Genomic DNA, 26,807 nt, shown 5'->3' with positions numbered 1-26,807 from the left:
ACTCAGTAAATGTAAGTTTTTATAAAGTGGTACGTGGAATTCCTGTGGGCATTGCCTTTTTTTTTTTTAAATAGCATTTTCTGTATTCCCCATCTCAAACTGTGATCAAAGTCTGGCTAAAAACAGATTGTCACAGAATTCTACCTGCTTTTATTTGCCCTTGGTCTTGCTTCAAGTTGTGTTAGGGGTATTTGGGGGTCTGGACAAAAGCTGTTTGAAGTCTCGCTATTTCAAAAGAGCATTTCCCCCAAGGTACACGACAATTTGGTACCAAGCTAGGTAACAGAAAAAAAACAAAATCAGAAAATGCTTCCTTTATTTTTTTTAACTTATTTAAATTTCTAAGGAAATAATTTTGGTGCAAGCTAGAAAGTAGCTACTTACTATTAATTCTTTTTTTTTTCTTTTCTAGATTTACTTCTAAACTTTACAAGAAATTGATGGGACAAATCCAATTTAAATATCAGATTTACTTTGACTTAATACCAATGGTTGTTAATTTTTTAATTAAATGTATTCATTTATTGTGGGTAGTACACATACTAATGCATACAAATAGAAGCCTGAGGAAGCTTTCCAGCATGGGTTCTCTCTTTCCAAAATGTAAGTACCAGGATCATACTTGGGTTCTTAGGCTTGGTGGAAAGTGTTTTTACCCAATGAGGCATGCCGTAGGCCCAGGCTCAGGAAGGAACATATTAACATTTGCCCCCATTCACATACATTCTTTGTTTTGACTTTTGTAACAGGGAAATATCTTTTCCTTCCTGTTAGCTGGTCAAGCATGACATGAATATAAAAATGGAACTTGGATAGGAGCTTTGTCAGAAGCAAAGAGGGCATCTCAAAACCCAGTCTAGCCCGTTTCTGGGTTACTATAGGAAGAATCCTTCTGGAATCCTTACTCATTTTCTTGCCTTCATTTTGGAAATACAGATCACAAAGCCTCCAATGTTATTAAGTAAAATTCATGTGAATTACTCATGAATAGTGTAGTCTCTGGTTAGAGATTTACAGTGAGCTATTCTTGGGAAATCTGCATAGTTAGCAATGTATTTCTGCATGTAATTTAATCTCTACCCATACATATAAAGTATATGATTTTGACTATATGTCCTGGAATAGTTGCATATTTATCTGTCCACACAATGCGCTTAGTAATTGTATTTTGTGTAGACAAGGACTCCTGAATTTGTGTAATGGGGTAGTCCTGCCTGTAGCTTCATTTTAAAACATCACCTAGCTCACACCCATCATTCATTTCCCCTAGGCTACCTATACCACATCCTGGCAACTACTCCTCTTGCTTTCACGAATTTATCTAAGGTGACTTAGGCAGGAGGGGATTGAAGACATGCTGTAGGAGTAACAGATCCCAAGAAAGATGCCTGCTAAAAATCAGGATCCGCACATTTGGAAGAAAAACATTACAAAAAAATGTGGGGCTGCAGTTTGAATCGTGATGCAAATAAGAACTGAGTGCACACCCTTGAATGGCTCTGCTTCTGCCCCCTAGCACCGTTCCTTGTCCTTTCTTTCCCTCGTCTCTCTCGTCTCTGTTGCCGCCCTCATCTATGAGATATGCTTCTCTCTGCTCCTCCCAAGGAGCCTGCACACATATCAAGGGCTGTTTTCAGCAAAGGTAGCTCACAACTGTGAGCACTAAGAATAACCACATTAGCAATTCCTGCCCCGATCTGTTTCATTACTACACCATCGGTTAAAGCCACCCAACCAAGTTAGACGCAGGCACCTGCCTGCTTTTCTGTCTCCACTTAATGTTTGTGCGTGCTTGTGTGTGTGTGTGTGTGTGTGTGTGTGTGCGTGCGTGTGTGTGTTGCTGCTCTTGCCTTCTACACTCTTCTTTCATCCTGGAAGAGTTTCAGACAAAAAAAGCACAGGCCTTGCAATCAGCAGACCGGGAATCAAACTGAATTGAAGTCCCATCAGCTCACCATTTGAGTGTCTCTAGGAAGTGCTTCCTATCTCTTTTCTCAGCCTCTTGTGAAGCCATTTACTATGTATCACCTGCATTCATGTTACGGGATTGTGTGTACCTGACTCTCTGAATGCATTTCTTAGATGGAATTTTGTACTGCCATTGATGCTGCTCTTTAAATGACCTGAGAACTATTACTAGAGGGAAGGGTTATTTGTATTCCCATTCTACAGGCAAAGAAACTGAGGCTTCGGGTAGTCATATGTACATATCCTGAAACACACAGCTACACGGCTGAAGAATAGAAATTAGAATGTACTCTGTATTAAAAATAGTAATGTTCAATACTATTAGGCTGTCCCCTATTCTCACTTCACAAGGAGCTGTTCACACTACAATGCATTTCTTATCTTACATTGGGTATGTCAGTGTTCACCTCTGGTTCATTCTCTAGGTACTATACTTTTGAAGATGATGACTGAAACATAAATTATAGTACATTAGAATGAATGGAGAGGCATTGTGTTACATAACATTTTAATTTAATATACATGTCTAAAGACATGTAGTACTTCCAAAAGATATATTCTGGAAACTGGACACAATTCAAATTAGTGTGGGGACTTAATATAATCGTTTTATGATACCACAAAAGATTACATAAGGCAAAGCTTCCAAAAATCAGAGGCTTCAACAGTCATGTTGATGGAGCAGCTTTTACTGTCTGGCACAGAGAGAACAGCTGCCTAAAGATGTAATATTGGTACTTTGGGTGGCGTAATAAAAGAGATGAGCAGCATATTCACTCTGTAGCATCCTTAGCAATTAGCCGTTCACCTAGGTAATGTTGCTATGATTCTAGAAGCTTAAAAAAGGGAAAGGGTAAAGTTTTTAAATGTAGATCAAACAGAAGACTCAAGAAGGTCTTCGGGTGACTGAGATTCCTGTTTCAAGTATGTGATGTGTGAAGAATGATTTCATTCTTTCTGTTCTCAGTGCAGCTTGAAAGAGTCTATCTCTGCAGTCATCAGTACTGATGAACTCCAATCCTGCCATTTACTGTTCAGTTCCCTCTGTCCACTGCCTGACTTGGTGAGCCTTGAGGCCCCTTTTCTGCAAAATGGGACAGTTGTGAGTAGTACACCCTTCTGCACATGATATCATCCTGGGCTGATCGCGATTTGTGAGAAAGGTAATGGTATTTAGGGTCTTATTGGAGCATCAAGACAATCAAATAAAACAGCAATTTAGAATGCATGCATGTGTATGTAGTGAAAATTCAGAAAGGATATATATCAAAATGTCACCAACTCAGCAGAGAGGGAATAGAACTGGGAAAGAGGATATGTTTAATATTGTATCTCTGGCTAATGTTAATATCACTGTTGTGTAATAATGTAATAATAATGAGCTACACTGTCCTGTTTGGTGGATGGGAAGGAATAAAGAGTAAAATTGGTATCAAGTTGTAGCATTGAGTCAATCACATGGTTTAGTAGCCAGGAAGAATGGTTTTTAAAAATTTTTTCTTAAATTTTTTTCAGTTGCTAGAAATATATCCCCAGTCTGCTGGCATAATAAAGAGAAGGAAGCCCTGTCAGGCCTCAGGGACTATTGGTACATCTCCTTCCACACACACGGACAATTTTCAGATTCTCATTTTCTTGTGTTTGTCTACACATTCTGGAATATGCTCTGTCTTCGTTGGCCTATCTACAGGCTAGCTCTTCCTATAACCTACAAGTGACTCATTGTGATTGTGAATTCTGATTGTCAATTTGGCAGAATCCCCTAGTGGACAAACCTCTGAACCTGTCTATGGAGGAGTTTCTAGATTAAGTCAATTAGGGTGGGGAGTTCCACCCATGGACTGGCATCCTGGATGCAGCAGAAAGGAAAAGGCCATCTGAGTGTGGGCATCCACCTTTCTGTTTCCTGACACTGACTGCAATGTGACCGGATCCCTGGAGACCCTGTCTCCATGTCTTCTCTGCTATGAAAGAATGTGCCCATAGTGAGCATAAATAAACCTTCCTTTCCTTAAATTGCTTTGTCCCAGCAAGAAGACATATCATTTAATAAACCTTGTCCTTTCCCTGATGGCCCAACATAAGCATCTTTCTATTTACTGTAGTTTATTTCCAGAGAATCTGAATTCAGCACATACTCACTGAGCCTGCCCCATGAGACAAGATATAGGCCTGCTGGGGCTTCTTCTATAAGAACAGAATCATCTTTCTGAAGGAAAACCAGAACCAACACATGCTGAATGGACATCTTTTATCTTGTTTTTTGACTTGACCAGCAATCAGTAAAACATTCTGTATGAATGTTTGAATGGCAAATTGCACTTTCAGCTTACTCTGAAAATCACTGTCTTAAATGTCATCAAATGGAGGTGAAAGAGGCAAACTGCATAGTTTCCATCCTGCATTCTTGTACCTTAGTACACAATACCAAACTTTGCCCTCCAGAAAGAACTACCCAAGGTTCTGTAGTCATTTAGAGCTCTGGCATATCTGTATACCACCAGCACAACCATGAACAAGGGTTCTGGAGGAGGAAAGAAGCTGCGGGGTGTATCAAGCAAAATGTGTGTGTGTGTGTGTGTGTGTGTGTGTGTGTGTGTGTGTGTGTGCAATGTATATATGTGTAATTATGTAAGTATATACCTGTGTATGTGTATATGTGTCTATATGTAAGTGTGTATGTGTGAATATATGTGTTCATGTTTAGTAGTAGAAAATGAAGAGAGCAGGTCATAATCTTAGAGAATTCCTGTCCTCTGCCAAGAACACAAGGTAAGCAAGGCTTCAGAAATAGAAAGTGGACTCATGTGTTCTCATCCAGTTAACAGTGTATCAAATGGTTTTAGCTAAACTAGGAGAGTTCCACGACATTTGTATATAGTTATACTTTTATTCTTTCGAGTTTAATTGCCTATTCTGGGTGTTAAGAGTCTTAAGGAATACCTGGTTCAGTAGCCAGGCCTCGATTTCTGCTTCCATATCAAACCCTATGGTACATAACACGATCTACCCGACAGCAATGGGCATGATGGAGGCCACGTGAAAGAACGAATAAAGTTCAGTCAGTCTCATTTTTTTATGGAAAACCAATGAATGCGCTCTCTTTCCCACTGTTAAATTCATTTAGATGATAAAGCCCTACTGTGTTTTTAGAGTGAGAAGAAAAAATTCAGGGCAGGAATGAAAAAGAGCAGAGATATGGAATGAGACAGTCAGTATGCATATTATGGCACTAGCTGACCAAATGGTAAGTCTCCAGCTAAACGGCCACTAGCTGACCAAATGGTAAGTCTCCAGCTAAACAACCACTCGCTGACCAAATGATAACTCTCCAGCTAAATGGGCTTTTGTTATTCAGCTATAAAAAGGTGGATAATGATCTCATAGGAATGTGGGATATAATATATGGAAATTAAATTTCTGTGTTTCAAATTACTCACATTTAATGTAAATGAGGCAATATATGTAAAGTGCTTAACCACTACCTGATACACAATAAGTGCTTAATAAATGTTAGTGTTCTCCATACCATGACTACCTGCATAGATTTGATAATCTTATGAAATAAAAGAGAATGTAACCTTCTTCAAATATAGTTTGGCAAAAACAAATACAGTAACCAAGCCTCCTGCTTAAGCAATGTATTAGCTCAAGATATTACAGCACAAACAAAAGCCCATTTTGTGACTCATTTCTGCTTCGCAAACTGCCTGTTCCTGCTGGGGACCTGAGCCAGGAGTCAATCTTTATTCTAGCATTCACATTAGCTCGTGTGTGTGTGCACAAACAAGAGTGCACAGCCCTTGCCGTCTCTAAGGATCACAAAGAAATGGCACTAAAAGTGAGTAATTTGAAACAACTGAAATTTAATTAAAAACAAAATTAAAAGTTGTTCCAAGCCTAGCACTTCAGCCTGTGAGACTCAGAGGAAATTAGTAAGTGCTACTAATAGCTGGGTCCAATCCACAAGGCTCCACAAAGAGGCAGAGGGAGCGGAGAAGATGCATACCTTTTAGATGGAACAATTAAAAATCGCTTCTGAGAAATAATCACAAACAGCTTCCCAGGGTAAAAAGGACCATTACTTCCACTAGGAGAACAGGCACTGAGACTTCCAAGTAGCATCCTCTGTGGCGACACAGAAGGACAGGAACAGAACATGTTAGAGATGGGATGGACTCCTTTAAAGAGTATTTGGTACATGCTATCTAAAATTTTGACCAATTTATTCAACCTTTGAAATTATTGATAGTTGTGTGTTTAGTGTAATTAGTTTTCTCCAAGAATGTACATAATAAATACCAATATCAGCTGGAGGGTGGACAGGAGAACTGGCTATGGGAATTAAATGGGTGGATATGTATGTATGTATGTATGCATGTATATGTGTTATATGCATGTTTGATCTGCTCTGAGTTTGAGATATGGTATTCAGAAGCATGTCTATGAGATTCCTGACTGAGGGATGACTGGAGAATTACTATAGCTCTTCCAGCAAGAAGGAAGATGCAGGGAGTGGTCCCAAGCACTAAAAAGTGGTGGGGGAAATGGGTGCACACCATCAGAGTGGGAGGGTTAAGCTTCACATGAGCATTAGCTGACAGGATGGAGCTGGGCAATGCTATGTATATGCATACAATCAGACCAGATGGCAAATGTCCCATTGCTCTCAGCCTCAGTTCTCCTGGGCATACAAAGGCAACAAAGTTGCCTCTTCCATAGTAGAGTGTCTGTTCCTTATTCATCGCTATAACCCATTTCATTGCATTTCCACCAACCAGGTTGACCTTATTCCATCCCTGCAGCCATTCAGACAGTTTGAGACACTGTTTCCTCTGCCTGTGCACATTTCTCTTTTCAGCCCCTCGTGTCTGTTTCAATACCACCTCTTCACAGTGACCTTTCCCATGATAAACAACAAGCTCAATCTCTCTTCTTCCTCCTTGGTTTAATTCCATTCGTATCTGCTTAACCTGCCAGCACTGTTTACTTTGCCACTCTGAAAATCTGCTTCAATCTTTGCTCATTGAGAAAATAAGAATCATGACGGCAGAATATGTTCTGCCTTCAGAAGGCCATTTTTATTACCTCATGACACATAGAGAACATGGAATATTTAACATGTCAGCATGTTCTGATCGATTAGATAAGGTATTAGGGGTAAAGTGTCTTCCATACTGTCTGACATTTTGGAAACACAAGATGAATTTTACCAGATATATTATTATTATTTCTTATAATTATTGTTATTATTCTCTCATATATTACAATCTGATCACGCTTTTCCTCCTTCCCTTCTATCAGTCTTCCCTCCATTTCCACTCTGCTCCAGAATCCACACTCCACTATCTCCCCTCAGGAGGGAGCAGGCCTCCCAGGGACAGCAACCAAACATGCATAATATGCCACATTAAGACCAGGTACATACATACCATCACATCAAGGCTGGACAAAGTAAGCCAGTACGAGGAAAATGGATACGCAAAAGAGTCAGTGTCAGTGACCACCCCACTCTCACTGTTTGGAATCCCACAGGAACACCAAGAACTCAGCTATAACCCATTAGTTTTTCTTATGAATACTGATCAAGAAGTTTACTTAGATTCCTAGTAGTGAGTGGTTCTCTGTGAGGGAGGGGTGGAAATTTGGGGATTGAAAATGAGGGCAGAGATTTCCAAATGCAAGCAACATCTTTTCAGTGACTCTGAAATAAGCACAACTTAGTATGTTCCTGTGCCTACATGGTGTCTTGTCTGCTTACACAGGGTAAGCGCGGGCCGTGACGAAACCATGTGGTCCTGAGGGTGCAGGCAACAGGTCAATTGAAGAGAGGCTGAAGGTAATTCTCCTTTGCTCAATCCATTCTCATCTCATCCTCGAACACGATCTTCCAGGGAGAAGCCACATTGTTCTCTTCACATTCTATGTTGTCTAAGAAGCTTCCCAAGACAGCCTAAGTAGGAACATCATTAGCTCTCATCTGTCTTGTCCTTTCAGAGCTTTGGAACTGTGAAGCTTACGTTTCCTTGGCTCATTAATATTTGGGGTCTGAAAATGAAGTTTGAATAGTGACTGTAATCACAGTAGTGTTACTGAATATTTCAGACCTATTGGATTTTATTTATGGGAAAAGGATCTAAATATATAACTGTTATTATCAACTGCACACTGGAAAAAATAGGATGGTTATAGAAGAGCAAAAAAGAATCCTTGCTGGAAGGTAGTACATTTGGAGAATTATAACAGTCTATAAGAAAACATCACCAGCCTTGGAATTTAAATATATAGGAAGCATTGGGGGTTGAGAGCAAGGATGCCCACTTTCTCTGCAAAGTCATAGAACATTGTCTTTAGATGTCACACATGAGCTGCAGGTGGAAGATGATGTGTGGCTGGAGTGGAGGGGCTAGAAGACTGATGCAGGAAAGAAATAGTATTTTCAGGAGATAAAAAGAGAACCCAAGCCTTCAGAAAACATCTGGCGTATATAGCTGGAGTGTGTGAAGTCTTATGTGGGGAATAATCACAGATGAGAGTTGAATACAGCTTCCTGTTATAATCGTCTATAATCTAGGAAATCGCCAAGCCCTCCATGTGCCCTCACCCTGTGCCCATCGGCTTCCTTTTAAGGTGGTAGAAGTTACCATTTTTAATTGATTCCATATTTCAAATATGACATCAGGTCCCTAAGCCTCCTTTTAGGCTTCTTTTTCTAATGCCAGTCCAGCATCCAGCCCATTAATGTTGCATTTAAGTCTTTTCAGGAAATACCCATCTCTGGAAGCCTCATACTCTTGAGTCAGGCTCGCACCTGTGTAGGTGCAGAGGCCTCTCTCCATCCTCCACCTCGGCCCACGTAATGTGGTAAGGTAAAACTGCAACTGTTCTGGCATTCAGCAGAGCAGCCTTCACATAGCTGACAAATTAATTTTGCTCACATAGTACAGCGACATCTTTTACTAATAATTTTCACGCAGACAGGGCTTTAAAGGTCCCACTACTGTGTGTTCTTCAGAGCTGCTTACATTTTTTCCTTGTCATGCTTCCACTCATTTCCTTCAAATGTGGTCAAGGGGTTGGATCTGATTCTTGATCTCATATCAGGAAGACGGTGCATGAGTGGAATCAATAACAGCTGGCGTCCACATGTAGGCCTGGCCCTGGCAGCTAGTAGCCGTCCGTTCTCCACAATGGCACTCCAAATTCTGGTGCATCTGAATCTTTTTTTTTTCGGAGGATGAGGCTGGAGTTAGGATTTGAATCTGCAGACTCTGGCATTTGGCCTCTAACTTTTACCTACCACACCTCAGAGCCCACAAAAGGGACTTATTCGATCTGCCTTCCTCTTCCTTTGGATAAACATTTACGATGCGGGGGATGGAATCCAAGGACCCGTGCATGGTACATAAGCACAGTGCCACCATCAGCCTTCATTTGGGTTTCTTACATTGATATGTTTCTTACATCGGTGTTCTGGCCCTCATGGATTCCAGAATGCTCATCAGCTGTGACACTAGTCCCTCTGGACGTCCAAGTGTTCCCTTGTTACAGCTCTAGCTATTTAGGACTCCCTCACTATCATTCTCATCTCTGATGCCCTCGTTCAGACTAATCATATGCAGAAAAACAGCAGTGACCCTCACAGAACTGCTCCTTCAAAACTTTACAGGCTCAAGCCCTTTTCCCACAGTGTTCAGTTAGTTCATCGCCCTTGGGAATTTGAGGCTTTGTGTAAATCAGTCACCTCTCTGACATCAAAGCAACAGCGTCAGAAACAATTTCATACATACTGAGAATGTGTGTGCATGCGCGTGTGTGTGCCAGATGCAAGACACATATCTAATAAGTGGGACAATATAGACTTGAACCTTATGAATGGAATTTTTACTCTCTATTTCATGCTCTCCTCATCACCCACCCGTCTTTAGTCCTTGGCACATTAAGCTTCTTCCAGAATTTGAACCCTGATCCTGAGTTCAGCAAATGTCAGCTTCACATCTGAAAATATGCATTCACTGATGAAATTGAAACAAAGGAAGGCAAAAACAGGACATTACAGGTAGCCAATGACACAGACAAGTTCAGCTCATGATGCCTGGGGCATTAGCAGAGATTCCAGAAGTTACCAACAGCTTCTGGGAACACCAAGGGTGAACAGCTGCAGACATATTTGCTTTAGATTCCCAGAGGGGCCTGCTGAGGAAGAAAGCTAAATAGCAAGGCTTTGCTGGGTATTGAGTGCTGGGCGGGGGATGCGCCGGTTCTAATTATTCCTCTCATCTCATAATCTTCCTTCTGGAAAACTGCATTCTTCTTCCTATCATACTCTCACTGGCACCGAAGATGCTGTGGATCCCTTGGCATCTGGAGCTGAGAGTTAGAGATGGGGATATAGCTGCCCCACCACAGCCACTTCCCACCACTTTCCTTTGCATCCAGACAGCCTTGGGAGTTTGCATTCCCCAGAGAAACTTGGCAGTGATCCTTCTAAGCTTTCTTCAAATGGCAACTTGTGGGCTGTGGAAAGTTTGCTCAGCTGCCTCTGCTCTCAGCATGTACACCCAGGGACTGTCTCACTACACAGATTGGCTGGGACCAGCTTGAAGAGACACGACTAGAGACACTGACAGTTACTAATAGATCTTACTCCTCACAGCATAAATGGGTATTTTTAAGTTGACCCAGAAGTGTGCATATTTATGGGGTACAGTGCAATACTTTAACACATGCAAGCATTGTGTATTGATTAACTCAGGGATGATATTTCAGTATATCCCTCACCAAAAACATTGATCATTTCTTTTGATTTGCAAATAGTTAACAGCTTCTCCTTTCTGAAAATAGAATAAATTATTGATAACCATGTCACCACGGTATGTTATAGGACACCAGTGTATAACCCTCCCCTTTAATGGCATTTTTATATCGAATGAACAATCTTTTCTTTTTATTCTGTCTCCCCTGTCCACACTCCAGAGCCCAGCATTGTACTCTCTTCCACCACGAATTCAACACAATCTAGCTTCTGTATGAGTGGGGACATATGTGTCTGTCTTTCCTTTCCTCGATTATTCTATGTTATTCTCTATGTTATAATATACTGCAGGTTTCAAACACTAGTTTTTTTCCACTTTCAAAATGTTCAAAAGGTAGCATATTTACAATAAAGAAAGCGAGGTGTAAAGAAGTAGAGATTCTCCTAGAGTCAGGAAATACTAATGGAGGACTAGACTTGAGGTTAGTTTAGTGATTGAGTGATCTTTTAAGCAAATTCTAGCCATGTTAATGTGAATGATTCTTTCTGCATGTGTGACACTGAGTGAGTTAAATGACATCCTTATTCTCACATGACCTATGTATGTTCACACAGTCCTTATATTATAATGAGTGGCCATAGTTCATTAGGTAATCTAACAAATTGGGGAAATGCTTTGCAAAGCATTGCACACAGGAAAGGGCACTCAACAACAGCTCTGTTAATGATTCGGTTTATTGGTTGCTGTTGTTATTGCAATTATGAGGACATTTTCACATAAGGTTCACACAAATGCAGAGAATAGTGTCTTATTCTCTTACTGTGAAGTGTGCCAACAACCACAACCCACTAGGGAAGCATTTTCAGTTTGAGGACCTAGCTTGGGCAACATATTCTGAACACCTTTCTTCAGCAACGTCAATCATTCATAGCTTACAGTCTTTAGTTATCCCTCATCTGCTTCCTCACAGCATCCAGTAAGACACCATTATAAGACATCCACACTTTAGTTCATCTTGAAGTTGTCACTAAACTGGGAGATACAAGAAGTTTGATCTTACCTATCTCTACATCCCTAGAATACGAGCAGGTCACAGAGAAGATGATATGCAAAAAATGTGCTGACCATAGGACAACTAGTAGAAAGCAGAGGAAAGGAAAGAGGAAAGAAAATGAAAAGTACTATGCACTAAACTGTCAGAATAAAGTAAAAGTACTCTTGAAGAATTTAAGTACTTTGTTTATTTTTTTTAGTTGAGAGAAAGTGAGCTCTCTAGCACGGTTCCTTTACTTCACTAGCTTTATGCAGGAAACTCTATGCACACAAACTCTAGTTCAAGCCTTGTGTTGTCTTCATAAATAGGAAAAGGATCAACAAGTAACAAGAAGAGGCAAACCCTGCCATTGTTCTATTCGTTTGTAAAGTTGGCAGGGAGATTCAAAACCATAAGAGGGTGGAAGCCCTCTCTCAGCTGAGGGTCTTAGCGTTGTCTTTAGATGAGGTAGCTGGAGCTTACAGTGGTAGTATCATACAGCAGAGGTCTCGGAGAAAGGAGGCAGAAGGGTCTAGATATCACCTCTTTGTGTGCTGCATGGCTTGTTTGAACTTGCTGTGTCACTTCTACATTCTAACCCAGCCCCACTCACATCATTTGTGAACTTCAAGCTACGATGGTACAATATCCACCTAGAGGAACTCGAGCTCCATCTCACGGGAACTCCCAACCTCCACTCTGTCCTTGCAGTCTAAAAGGAAATGAAGCCTTACATTTAAGACAACAGGAGAGAAGGACTAATGAGATAAAATTGAATTTTACTATTTGTAACCAGCCTCTGTCCCCCACTTCCTGGGAACAGAGTTTTGAACTCAGTCTGCTATCAAAACACAGAAATTAGTCTCTAATTGTGGACGTCAAACACAGTTTTCCCCTTTGTGAGGAACAAAATTAGTACCAATTTATTCTGGTTGGAAGCCAAGCTAATATCTTAAGATAGAGTGCCATTAAAACTCTCAATCCCACTGGCTGTTGTGATAGCTCTAAAGCCTTGTACATGTGCAGCGGCTCAGAAAGGTTTCCCTGGGTTTGTTCTTCCCGAGGCCCCTTGTCGCATTTAACCTGGGGATCGGTTACTATTTAAAGAAGAAATGGTTGAAGCATATTTTTCCTTCTATATATTTTTTTGAATTTATGTTTTCTTAATGAAGAGGTTTGGGGGGAAATGAGTCTACTTTAGGGGGCAGCCACAGTTCCTAGCATTGGTGCCAAGCCATTGCTGAACAAGTTGCCCATTAAATATAAGAATAAGAGAGAAGTGAAAAAAGCTTTCACAGTTTGTAATTATATTACCAGTTTCATTACACATCTCATTTTAATTCTGACTGGAACCTAGCCTTGCCTTCTGCCTGCACTTGCTCACGTACAGTTATTAAGTCTGGGTTGGAGTTCAACTTCTTCTTCCTGGTTTCAGCATACTAATATGGTTTATTGGTATTTCATTGCCTCCTCCCCAATGGGCATTCTGAATCTCAGCTCAATTTATATTTTCTCCTCTTTCTGGACTCAGAGATAATGCTTGTTTCATTTTTGTGTCAGCGTTGGGGTGTGAATTTGATTGGAGTTGCTTATCTTTGGGACGAGTTCAGAAACTGTGGGGAGGGAAGTCAGCCACAGGGGCAGCTTTGGAGTTCTGACACTATTATTCGTGATGTTGTATCTTCTCAGGACATCTGGATCTACCCGTCACCAGTTACTTGCCTCATTCTTTGCAAAGGTACTGTTTATTATATATTTGCCAAGTCAGAGTGTCCAAATAGGCACTATAATACACTGGGGACATGAATACTTTGCCTCCCTCGCTCAAGAAAAATTTTAACTCTATCCATTATAGACACTTCATTTTTTTCCCACTAGGCAAATGTTTCAAGGAAAGAGAAAACTGTTCTAGGTAATGTTCTAAGTGCTAACCACAATGTATAGAACAAATATCTGATATATTCTGCAGTCAAGTAGAACAGACTGATACTAATCAAATAGTTGTGCAATTACAAATAGAAGAATACCTCTAATAAAGGAAAACAGTTGGGTGGAAGGGGAGCACTTCTCAAATGATCTATAGAAGACTGGGCGGAGAAGGGGAATTAATCACAGCTGAATAAATGTGATAAATGGGAGAAGTAGAGAGGGCAACACATGCGGAACCCCTGGGGTAGGCGTCCAGAAGCATTCGAGACTTTGGCATCTAAGGGTCTGAAGAGCATCTCAGTCTTGATAACAAAGCACAATGGAAGCCACTGAATGGTTTTATGGAAAGCATAACTTCTTGCGATTTTTCTTAAAATATAGTCATTTTAAGTTTCAAAAATTTGAAGTGAGGAGTCTTGTTTTAATGCAGTAGAAGAGAAGTTAGAGTAATGCAGCCATTTCAGTGCTGTACAAGCTGCAGTTCCGAGAGAGACTGTGCAGCCCTGCAGAAAGGAAAACACAGGTGCATGCACTACTCAAAGACAGCAATAGTATCTTGGGGGTATGTAGTGAAGGTGTTATTGAGAAAGAAGAAAGATCATCCGGGCTTAGAAATGGGAGGTGGGCAAATCATTGAAGTGCGGAGGATTGCTCCTCACATAGAATAATGAACAGGCCAGGTTCTGGAGAGCAGCAGACAGAAATAAGACAGTCCACTTGTCTTAACAACATTAAGTGTGTGCCGATGAGTTAAGAATGAAAAAAAAAATAAAAACCAAGGGCCACACTGTGTAGCACCTCCACCAATTAACCCGCCCCATGATGTTTCTTTGAACACCTGTGATTAACGTTGAACATTTTAAAACAAAGCCTGGGATGAGTCCAAAGAGCAGGGTGCCTGAAGAATGAGTCTCCGAAATAAACTGCCTGGCAGCTTGGGGCTAAGCAGTCACTTTCAGTATGGTGTAATTTTCCCTTCTAAGGCCTGAAAATACTCCTCCCATGTATTCAAATTACTGCAAACTAGCTTTGCAGCCAATTTTGAACCTCATTCTTCATTAAAGGCACAAAGCTGTGTATTAGCTTAGTCTCCTGGGTTGAAAGACAAGAAGGAGGTGTGGGAAGCAGATAACTGCAGACAGGATTCACTGTGAACAAATGTATGTTCAAAACATCCACAGCGTGGCATATTAATAAACTAGGGCCCCCTGATATGAGGGCATTTATACTTGATTTTCCAGGCTCAGAAAGAACTATCAGAATTTAAATGACTCAGTCATAAGTAACAGAGGAGACTTGACAACCTTCTTACTTCAATCAACAAGATGAGGTTAATAGTTTAAATTTACCTGAATAAAAATAACCATTTTAACAAAAGCATATTTCTACAATAGTCATATATATATATATATATATATATATATATATATATATAGCTTTGTTGGTATATATCCTGTCTCCCTCTGTGTGTGTGAGCCTCTCTCTCTCTCTCTCTCTCTCTGTGTGTGTGTGTGTGTGTGTGTGTGTATCTATGCGTGTGTTGCATGGCATACATGTGCACAAGAGCTAAATTCATGACTGGTTAGAAAACTATTCAAGACACACTCTGTCTCTGCAGTGCCAACTCTTCAGAGTTTTACATTATTTCTAAGTCCCATCAAAGAATGGGTGCCAATCGTGGATGGAATATTAAAGATGAAATAAAAATATTATAAAAGCCTTAAAAATGAAGCTGTTTGAGAATTTAGATTCTGACAAAATAGTTATCAATGAAACTGAATATATGCTTTACCCAACTCATGCCTTCTCCTAACATCCATGATTTCACAGAATGGGGGTCATCTGTCCTCCCAGGTTTTCTGTGAAGATGGGGACTCACTAGCTTGCAATGACCTCCTTCTAATATTAGAAAATATTGTCAAAACTATTAGCATTTATATGACTTATTGAGCCATTAGGTCTTAGGTACCCATCTAAGAGCTTTATGAGAATTATTTCATTTATTCTGCATGGTAATTCCATGTGGTAAGTAAGCCACTATTCTCAATTTATAGATAATGAAACTAAAGCTTCAGAAGTTTAGGAAGTGGGCACCAAGTCACACAGTTAACAGCAGAGGAAGACATTTCCAAAGCAAGGCTCCACATTCCACACTCTAGTTTAGCCTTTCGAGGTCTCCAAAACCTTGTCCTTTCAACAAGATTAATCATTATTGAGATTCATTTCTGGAACTGTGGTTAAAGCAGAATTAAGCTTTCATATTTTCTTTCCTTCTATATAGTTTTTCTTCACTTTAACCTTTATTTTTCCAGGTATGCTAAGTGAATATGATAAATTCTGCCTCATAATTTTAGTTCATGAGTTAAATGAAGACGTCTAAGTAAGTAAGTTGTATACAATAAGGTATACAACAGATGTTTTCAATAATTTTAGCTTCCCTTATAATACACAGCAAATCCTAGGTCTGGGAACCTGTGCTAGACTGGAACTATGTCACATAATTAATCTCAATAGATCATTCATTCACATGAAGTCTCTTTTATTGGCTTTCTATATTGAGTGGAGATAGCCTGTCTTAGAAGGGATATTTCTAGGGATGGATTTCAATATTACCTGATAACTATTTGTCAATTGTACATAGCAGTATTGATGAGGCTTAGACTCTTTGTTATTAGGGAAAATACGTCATCCAACTTAATGGCAGAAAACTCACATCGTATTTAGTGCTGTGCAAAACTACTGGAGTTAGTTATGCTCTCAGCAGACCCACCTACGGGACACTGATGAGTGAAGAGGAAACGAACATGCTTTATGAAGACTCCAGGAGGCCTCAAGGAGTGACTACATGTGTTGCATGGAAAGAAAGTCAGACTTACAGAGATACTGGAATATAGTATGGTTTGGAAAGAAAGTCTCACCAAAAGACTCATGTGTTGCATATATAGTCCCCAAATGGTGCATACCATCATTAAAACGGAGAGTGGATAATGAACATTCTCCTGGAATCAAATGACCCATAACTGCAACACATCTTAGTGGCATTATTGGGAGATCAGGTACAGTTGGAAGAAATAAGTCACTGGGTGGGGAGTACACCTTCCAAGGATGCATATTATCCCTTCTGCTCTGTTTACTCTCTACTTGACCCAAGATGAGCACTTTTGATCTACCACACTTTTCTTCTATGATGTTATAACTTTGCTAGAGGCATGAAGAAATAGAGGCAGGTGTTCATGAATGGGAATTCTGAAACTATGAGCCGCAAAACATTTCTTATCTTTTAAGTTGTTTACCTGAGGCATTCATTGGCTATGATCATGGAAAAATAACATATATCATATCTCTCAAAATTCCATTGAGACACCACAAAGACCTCATAAATACCAGCGTCTGCCTGCAGAGTCTGATTAACTAGTTCCTAGGGGTTATTAGACATGTACAGATGACTTATAGATAGCAGCTAGAAAAAAATGCTGAATGTGGTAAGCCTATATACAGATTTATACATTGCTTCAGTGTGTGCTTAGCCAACAAAAGCCACTAGTGGCCCTGACAGAGTCGGGAGGAGGGGGGAAGGGTAAGAGTTATCAAAGGCTTGGACAGCAACTGTGTCAGTATCGATTGCTCTTGTTAGCTGGACTCTGGACAAGTGCTATGTCATTTTGACCTTTTCCCCATAATGGGCAGAAAGCATCAAGTATAACTATAAAGAAACACAAGGTCAGAATTCATTTTCTTCTGAAGACGGGACACATTAGTCAGTCCCATCTAATACTTCAATCCTGTGGACGGCTCAGTGAATCCGGTGGATTGAGAGAGAAAGGGCCAACACATTGGCAGTTTGGAGTCCAGGGGGACAGTGAAAAGGGATGAAAGCTGCCATAGCAATATGGTCCTTAGGAGATCAGTTTTCTACTGGAGTTTCTTAGAGCTAAAACGAGCTGCTCTCCTGACAGGCCTCACTGTGGTTTCTACCCCACATACCTAGTCATTTTAAGGAAACTATATGTAATCTAATTATATAAATATAGGTAAAATATTATTTAACTTTACACCCTCTATCTGTATTTACATAGTTAAGATAGATCATCGTGCATTTCTGACTGTCAGTGCAAAATGATGACAGTGGCTCATGAGAATGCGCAGAGTCACCGCATCCTCCTGCTGGGTAACAGCCTGCTTTCTCTAGGAGCTAGAACAGTACCCTGCCCCACTACACAAACAAATGATCTTTTCTAGACTCTTCTCTACTCCAAAGAAGACTTGCTTTATCAATGAGTCTCTGTTCCTTCTGTGTCAGCCATGGATAGTAAGGACCGTGTTGGACTAGTGTTGAAAGGATAAGATGAGCAACATAAGCAGAGATACGAGGACTTGAAGTCAAACTGGGAAACCAGACACAACGTCTTCCTCTTGACTTAAAGTGCTACTTGAACTTAGTATTCCCATGGACCCTGAGAAGATGGATGACCATGACGTGTTCCTCTTTTGAATTGGGAAAGTCACTTCCATATGGTAGGAAGATACATACCAGTTTCCAAATTATCTTTAATTTCTGCCTATAGAGGCAGTATTGTATTTTGACCACCAAAATTTTCTACATCATTTTAAGATATCATTTTATTTTCCTGTTCTCCAGATAGAGGCTGTGTAAAAATTTGCCAACCACCAGAAGAAGTAGGTGTCACCCTCATAGTATCCCTATGAGTCAAATGGAACAATCACCCCAATTTTGTACATACAAAAACCCAGTCAAAGAAGGGAAAAGTAACAAACATTTGATTTAAGGTCTGTATCATTTTTATCTCCGTGGTCTTAGCCACTGAACTTTTTACCTCAGCGTTGTACAAGTTAGTCTCTGATGACCAACCTTTCGACATATGTGCAAATCAGTAACTAAAGCTCGGGTATCTCTGTCTCTTAAAATATAGCAGCTAGCGAGTGGTGCCTGGTGAGCGACAGTGAGTGTGTGGAGCTAGTGGAAGGCCACTCACAGTAGTATGAATTTTCACTGTAGCTTTATCCAGCTAATATTTGTCCTTACAATCCTTCCATCTTAATTTTGTAGCCAAACATGGACTCTGGCAATTCATCTAGCCCTGAACTCCGTGAACTTAATTCCCTATATTTTCTTGTGAATTCTGTTTCTTTTATCTCCTTTTGCCTGTCTATCTGCCTGCACATCTCTCCCCTATCTCTCTGACACACACACACACACACACACACACACACACGGAGTCTTATAAGTACATATGATTCAATAGGGATGAAACACGAGGTTTGTATACAGATTAGAAAAAAAACTGGTGCTCAGAATGAGTACCGTGACAAGTTTACACTATCTTCAAAGTAATTTAGTTGTATGTATAGTAAAAGTATGAAGAATTAAGTTGATTTAGAGATGGAGGAGAGTTCATTGTGCGCACTCCATGTCCTGCATAATTATTAGCTACAAATTATTCTAGACAAAGAGAAACAATGTCTTCAGTTTGTCTTTAGTTGTCTATACAGTGTTGAGTCCACCAAGCTCCAGTGGATAATTTCAAACCCATGATCAAAAATATGTCCTTGGCTGAACTCTACAGTCACAAAACAAACAGATGTGATTGTGCAGCAGGAACTTGTATGGGGACAGGGGCTGTCACTGGTGGGAAGTGAGAGTGACCAGGATACAGAGTAAATGAGTATGAAGATGTCAAATAACATGTTTTAAATATTAAGGACCAAAATGCAAAATTAGTTGCATACTCACAAATATCTTTTTAAAGTAACCATGCACAGCTGTAATAATAAGATGAGGAGAAAGGTTTGGGGAGTAGGTGCCGGCACAACCCACTGGAGGAAACAAATTCCATGGATGTCTTTCGAGGGCACTTTAGCAATAGACATAGAGCATCTTAATCAGTTCCTTGGACACATTTTGCTAATGACCATGGTGACTACAGTGTCTCATTAATTCAGTTTAATTGGGTGAAGAATAAATGGTATAATTTTGCAAGATACTTTTTATAGAGAACAAAATATGAGTATTCCCTAAACCACTAAAAAATTCTAGTAAAAATCATGCAGTTTTCCTTGTCATAAGCTTTTAATTACCTAATACCCTTTGGGGGGCATTTTAAATTTGAAACAGGATTGAGAAGTTTGATCAAACTCTTAAGATTTTTTTAAGGAATCCATTCCTTCTTCACTCATATTTTTGAATCTTCCTTTAGCTAATAAACTTTACCTCATACATATAATAAAAGCATACTTTAATTTAATTCTAATAATCAGGCATTTCAGTAAGCACTTATTTCAATAAGTGCTTCTTCTAGACCATGGGATGCCCTTTGTTTCTTTGCTGTAAATTAAAGAATTCTGGGGTTGTGCCGTGAATGGTGATATTGACCACTGGGATATAGGGTGACAGGAAGTTATTGGTCATTTTCAATATTGGACTCTTACCATCTGCAATGAAGTGCTCAGGCACATGCAAAGTCACCTTCACAGTAAGTGGACAGGACATCTGGTTGCCACACACCATTGCCAAGATGCAGGAACTCACAGCAATCAGTGTCAAGGCTGTCTTGTTCACTGGGCTTTTCAATAAACCTGGAAAAGAAATATACAAAGATATAACTTTATCCGGTGAGTATATGGGGATAGTGCAGAGGTAAGTGATCCTATAGTTCTCTAGTGTGGATATTAATCAAGAGGAAAAGGAAAAGAAAAGGGAAGGAGTAAGGGAAGGCCGAAAGGAGGGAGGGGTAAAGAGAGGGGAAGAAAAGAGGACATGAAATTGGGATGAGGCTATGTTGTGTAGTACTTGAGAAGATTTAGAGGGAATAATTGGGGGTGGACATTTTTACAAATGCACAAAATCCTCCAGAACAAAGAGAAATTAATAAATAAAATATAAAATGTTATGACAGTGTGCTGGAGACAAACCATGTTTTCCAATCTCTTAGTGGATTTTGACTTAAACATCTGAAAATAGGCTTGTTATTTCTTTTGGGGAAAAATAAAGAAACCAGCTTCTAAAAGTCAGCAATCCTGCCATTCCAATTTAGATGGTGCTGCTGATAATAATAGTAGAGCCTTCAACTTCCTTGAGAAAGTAAGTGAAAGTGGGCAGCCTTACATATAGTTATCCTCCTGGATAATGGAAGTAGACAAGATTAACAGGCAAATATTGGGAGCTCAGGGGTGGGGGTAAGGTGGGGGTAAAGGGAGATAGGGAGAGAAAAGCGAGAAGGGGAGGATGGGGAGAGCTTGGGGGAATGGGATGATTGGGATGGAGGAAGGGTGGATATGGGAGCAGGGAAGTATATATCTTAATTAAGGGAGCCATTTTAAGATTGACAAGAGACTTGACTCTAGAAGGGTTCCCAGGGGTTCAAGGAGATGTCCAGCTAGTTCCTTGGACAGCTGAGGAGAGGGAGCCTGAACTGGCCCTATCCTATAGCCATATCACCATAGAGGCTTCATCTGGCGATGGATGGAGATAGAGACAGAGACCCACACTGGAGCACTGGATTGAGCTCCCAAGGTCCAAATGAGGAGCAGAAGGAAGGAGAACATGAGCAAGGAAGTCAGGACCATGAGAGGTGCACCCACCCACTGAGACAGTGGGGTGATCTAATGGGAGCTCACCAAGGCCAGCTGGACTGGGACTGATAGAGCATGTGATCAAACCGGACACTGAACGTGCCGGTCAATGAGGGCTGACTGAGAAGACAAGGACAATGACACTGGGTTTTGATCCTACAGCATGTACTGACTTTGTGGGAGCCTAGTCTGTTTGGATGTTCACCTTCCTAGACCTGGATGGAGGAAGGAGGACCTTGGACTTCTCACAGGGCAGGGAACCCTGACTGCTTTTTGGACTGGAGAGGGAGGGGAGGGAGGAAAATGGGAGAAGGGGAGGAGGTGGAAATTTTTTAAAAAATTAAAAAAAATTAGTAGTATGCTTATATCATCTAGATATTGGATTTAAGCTTGAAATAAAATTTAGTCTATGTAAACTTAAAAAAAAGTAAGTGAAAATACATTATGTGTTTGCACTTACTAAGAGGTAGCAGAACAAAGCTGATCTTTGAGGGAAGACTATTCTGCATTCAAAATTGAGGCTTACTTCTTATGTTTTGGATTTGAATGTTACCAGAAGCCCTATGTATTGCAAGCTTGATTCCACAGTAACCCAGGTTCCAAACTGGGATTTAAAAAAAAAAAGATTGCTTATAAGTAGCCCATTCTTGTCAACAGATAAATGCATTCATTCATGAGTTCATGGTTGGAGGAACTGCTGGCGAGGAGGTGAGGACCTAGGTAGAGGAAGTAGAACATGTGGTTGAGACATGTCCTAGAAGGGTATTTTTTTATCTTTGATCCATTCCTCTCCATTCTACTGTTCTCTTTGATTCCCAGTCACAACGAGATCTAGAAACCATGAAACCAAACCTCCAGCCAGGATGAATCTCCCCAACTATACTTTTATTTTGTTGTGTATTTTGTCAGAGCTATGAAAAGTTGACCAATACATTTCTCATTGGCTACATGAGTTGCTTCATTCTCCAAACCTCTATTTCCTCGTAGTTTTGTCAACTTACCACAAACTATAGTCACCTGGGAAGAGGGACCCTCAATTTAAACTTTAAAATTTCCTCCATCAGATCATTTATTGGGCATTCTTTAGGGATGTTCTCTTGATTATTTAATAATAGAGAAAGACCTAGCTTACTTTAAGCAGAACCACACATAGACAGTCTTAGATTGTATAAGGAAGAAGGCTGAGCAAACCAGAGGAAGCAAGCCAGTAAACAGTATCCTTTGGTCTTCTTTGCTTCAGTTCTCGCCTCCATATTCCTGCCTTGAGTTCTTCCCCAGTCTTCCCTTCATGATAGACTAACTTATAAGCTGAGACAAACTGCTTCCTCCCCCAAGATGTTCTTGGTCATAGTTTTATCACAGCAACAGAAAGTAACAAGGATATTTGTCATACATGCTGAGGATAATACTAAATACCTCACAGGATGGCCATAATGATTACATGATGATGCATATATAATACCTGTCATACAGAAACATTTCACACTCAGAAACTGTTTAGAATGATTCAAATTCACCAGCATGGTATGAATACTTACTTTGTTAAACTCACATGTCACAGAAGAGAATGGAATATCCCATGACTTTGGATATGACAGAGACAGAAAATTGCTTGCTTTGAGCACAAAGACCTGAGTTTAATTTCTAGAACACATATTTTTAAAAAGTCAGCATGGTGGTTGGTATAGAACTGTGATCCCAGGACTGGGAGAAAGAGAGAGGCAGACTCTTGGGGTTTGCTGGCCAGCAAGTTTAGCCTGCAAGGCAAGTTCTAGATTCTAGGACAATGAGAGACCATATCTCATAAATCAAGGTGACAGACCCTGAAGAACAGCTGTGGTTGACTTGTGACCTTTATATGCATGAGCACATGAGTATGTGTGCATACAGAGACAAGTCCATCTGCACACATATTAACATGTACTTATAATGCCCACCATTGACTATCCACTACTCTTCAGGACTTTATATACACACTAGGAGAAACAGACTTGTCCTCCCCTCATTAGATTCCTAAATAAACTGCATTAAAACCTACACAGAAGCGCAGAGTAGGTGAAGGAGAATTCTGCATGGGTAAATTAAGTAATTTTATGGAAATAGTGGAAAAAGTTAGATTAGCTCTGCATGGCCAGGAGTGCTCTGGACCAGTAAACAAAGACCTGACACCCCTCTGACCCTCATTCTTTGAGCTTTTCTTTTTGTCTCTTCTTTCAAGGTTTAGATCATTGACTTTACACTGTATTTTTCAAATTTTCTTTACCTCTTCAATTGGGAAATTGTACATATGTTTGAGGCCATCCACAAGCATGCCAAATAAACTCATTAAAAACAATGTATTTTCTCAAAGTTCCCTCTTGTTTGAGACTTTTTCAATACTGAGTGTATTACCATTTAGATGACTCAGACTTAAATGTTATCTCTGGGATTTTATATTCTCTCTTTATTTTTATTTTTTAAAATTATTTTAAATTTAAAAAATATTTTAACAAGTTATTTTCCACTGTGTACTGACACAGATTTTAATTCAATTTTACTTGTTAGTTTTATTGATCAGGGACACACATTGGGAAAAAAATTAAAGTACTGTTTGATTAATATTGTTTCAAGGAAACGGTCTAATGGATTGTACAAGGATGATACTATGAACTGGACTCTGTCCTGAAAACTCATGTAAGGAAGCCCAACCTCAATTATGACTTTACTTGGAAGGAATATTTTAAGTTTAAATGTGAGGAAGTAGTTTAAACAAACTCATAATGCAGTTTTTAAGAGAAGAAAAAGCGGGGAAGTGCTGTAGGACAATGGTCTTGTACCCTGTAAAGATTTGACATTTACATAGGTATAATAAAACACTGTTTGGCCAGGAAGTATAGGCAAGGAGATCAGAATAGGAGAATTCTGGGAAGAGGAAAGGCTCAGTCTGCAGTCATCACTCAGATGCAGAGAAAACAAGATGAAAATGCCTCACTGATAAAAGGCACCAAGCCATGTGGCTAACATAGACAAGAAATATGAATTAATTTAAGATGTAAGAGTTAGTTAACAAGAAAGCCTGAGCTAATAGGCCAACCAGTTTATAATTAATTTAGGCCTCTATGTGCTTCTTTGGGACTGAATTGCTGTGGGACTGGGTAAGACAGAAACTTTTATCATCTAAACTCTTCTGGTCTGGCTTTCTGTTTCTGGGACAAAATATTAAACACAGCAAACTTTTGGTAGGTAAATATTTAATTTAGCTTACAATTCCTGACCATGGTCCATAACTAAGGTGAGTCAGCAACCACTTTTTTTATGACGCTGGTATTTTTAGCCATCCTTCCTCCATTCCTTCTGTTGGCTGCTTGTAGGATGAGAAAGGTGCTGGCATATATGTCAACTTACTCTTTGTTGAAACCCCTGGAGCTATTTCATGGCATCTGTTCACAGTATGTGGTCCACATTCATCAACCTGGAATCCACAGCATTTCACAAAGACCCTCACATTCAGATCTCATGTGTTTTGTGCTACGTGGCCCAGGTGCTAGTGGAGCTGAATTGCTGACAAACCCTCACATTAAGCATCATCATCATGTTTTCCACATTGTGTGTTGTTTCTTCAACTATTATTCCAGCTGTTCTTTTATTCCTATCTCTTGTCATACTTGTTTGAGATTTACAGTAAATAGAATTTCTTCATATTTTCCTCAGTTAATCATGCTAAATATTTCCCCCAATAACTTGTTATAAGGCTCATATGTTTGAATAGTTGGTCAGCAGTTGGTAAATTGTTTAAAAAGATTAAATATTTGGTCTTCTTGGAGGAGGTTTGTCACTAGGCTTTAATGCTTCAACACTCAACAAACTTCTTGAACATCATCCAAGTGCCTAACACAATTTTTGAAACATAGAAGCATTTTAGTACCTACATAATCACGTTCAGCAGTAAAGTAATATTGTCACAAAACATATTATGGGTACTGACCATTCAAAAAGGATGGTAATTAGCATAACCAACCTAATGGGATCCAGTATAACAAGGGCCACCATGACATCTTACTTTGGGATTTTCTATTAATATACAGTGAATTGCTTGACGAAAAAAATATCACATATCCTGCATCTGAGCATTTTTCATACACAGCTCATACCTAGGATTCAGAAGTTGCTCAGTTTAAGCAAATGATCCTTGTCTTTCTTCCAAGTTTTAAGGCAATGTGTCACAGAGAAGGAGCTTGTCACACATTTGTAGCTGTTACACTTGTAGGATAAAGAGTAAATGAAAGAACAAATTAAATTAGAGATGTTTCTGGTGTCAAGAGATGGGATATTCCTAAAACTTAAAATTGCTGCAGGGTAAAAAGAAAGAAATTTTATTTCTTATCTGGGTGTCTCAAAAGTTTAATGTACCAATTTTAGTAACTCTATAGCATGTATAAGCTAAAGTCAATGTTCTCCAGGAGAAAAAATGTACATGAGGGGCTAGAGGTGTACATGGGACTCACCTTAACTAGCTACTATACCACTCTACACCTCAGTACTTCACATATAGCAGTGGTGGCAATTTCTATTCAAGTGTCTGTAGAGTCTTTCCTTGGACAAGGTACATGAAAGAAAAGGTCTAGTGTGAAAAAGTTCTTAGATGAATTGAATCTTTGTGGTGGGATGCAAGTAGTGTTTAGAACTGGTATCTTGGAAGAGAATGTCACAAATAGTTTGATTAGAATGGCCCCCATATGCTTGTATACTTTTTCCTTACTTGGTAGATCAGTTTGGAAAGGATTAAGAGATGTGGTCTTGTCAGCGGAGGTGTTTTACTGGGAGGTGAGGTTTCAAAAGATTTGTGCTATTACCAGTTAGCTCTCTTTTCCTTATGTTTTCCCCTTAAGATGTGAGCTGCTATTCCAATATCATGACTGTCTGCCAACTTACTGCCATAATGGCCATAGATTCTAATCTTCAACTCTATGCCCCAAATTAAATGCTATTAAAAAAAAAGTTGCCCTGGTCATAATGTTTTATAACTGCAACAGGAAAGAAACTAAGATGACATCCCATCAATGTCATGTAAACATAACCGTGACCACTGAGAAATCATTCTCTTTTCCTAGTTCAAGCAGCGGTAGACATGAATGGGACCAAGATTATTTTTTCCCTATCAGGAATTCTGCCTAGATACATAAAGCTGACTCCAAGGTGAGGAAGATGCCCAAGAGCCAGGACAGAGATTGCTCTCACTTTTTCAGTGAGCCATCATTGAACTAATCTTACCCTCCAGATCATGGAATCCTTCACCATAACCCAAGGTCTTTAGGACTCATCATGGAAAGGAAAAGTTATATTAGTTTATTGGCTGTTTTTTTTTTCTGATAAGAAACAGTGATAAATGGCCTATACATTAAGAGTGTTGAGAGAACTAATGTCAGCAGCTACTATACAAGGTTTTATACATATTGCGGCACACAGTAGGCACTTAGCAATATAAAAATTTCTAAGCCAGATGCAGGAATCCTCCTGCCATGGTTTCTGTACTTATTTACCTCTGTTTCTAA

General features: G+C 39.7%; 1 protein-coding gene across 4 annotated transcripts in view; it reads right to left on the bottom strand.

Annotated features, from left to right (window-relative positions):
* Positions 1-26,807, bottom strand: part of Astn2 (astrotactin 2) — a 998,237-nt gene that overhangs the window by 575,829 nt on the left and 395,601 nt on the right. For all 4 annotated transcript variants that reach the window (XM_041632337.1, XM_041632338.1, XM_041632339.1 and 1 more), the window contains one exon: positions 20,134-20,280. In XM_041632337.1, coding sequence (XP_041488271.1) covers positions 20,134-20,280 — 147 coding nt within the window. The remainder of the gene's footprint in view (positions 1-20,133; positions 20,281-26,807) is intronic.

Source organism: Microtus oregoni, unplaced genomic scaffold (genome assembly GCF_018167655.1).
Source record: "Microtus oregoni isolate MIOR12 unplaced genomic scaffold, Mior012 000041F_ref0000270, whole genome shotgun sequence".
NCBI classification, from domain to species: Eukaryota; Metazoa; Chordata; class Mammalia; order Rodentia; family Cricetidae; genus Microtus; species Microtus oregoni.
The sequence above is the reverse complement of the archived record's forward strand: the minus strand, read 5'-3'. Positions and strand labels throughout refer to the sequence as shown.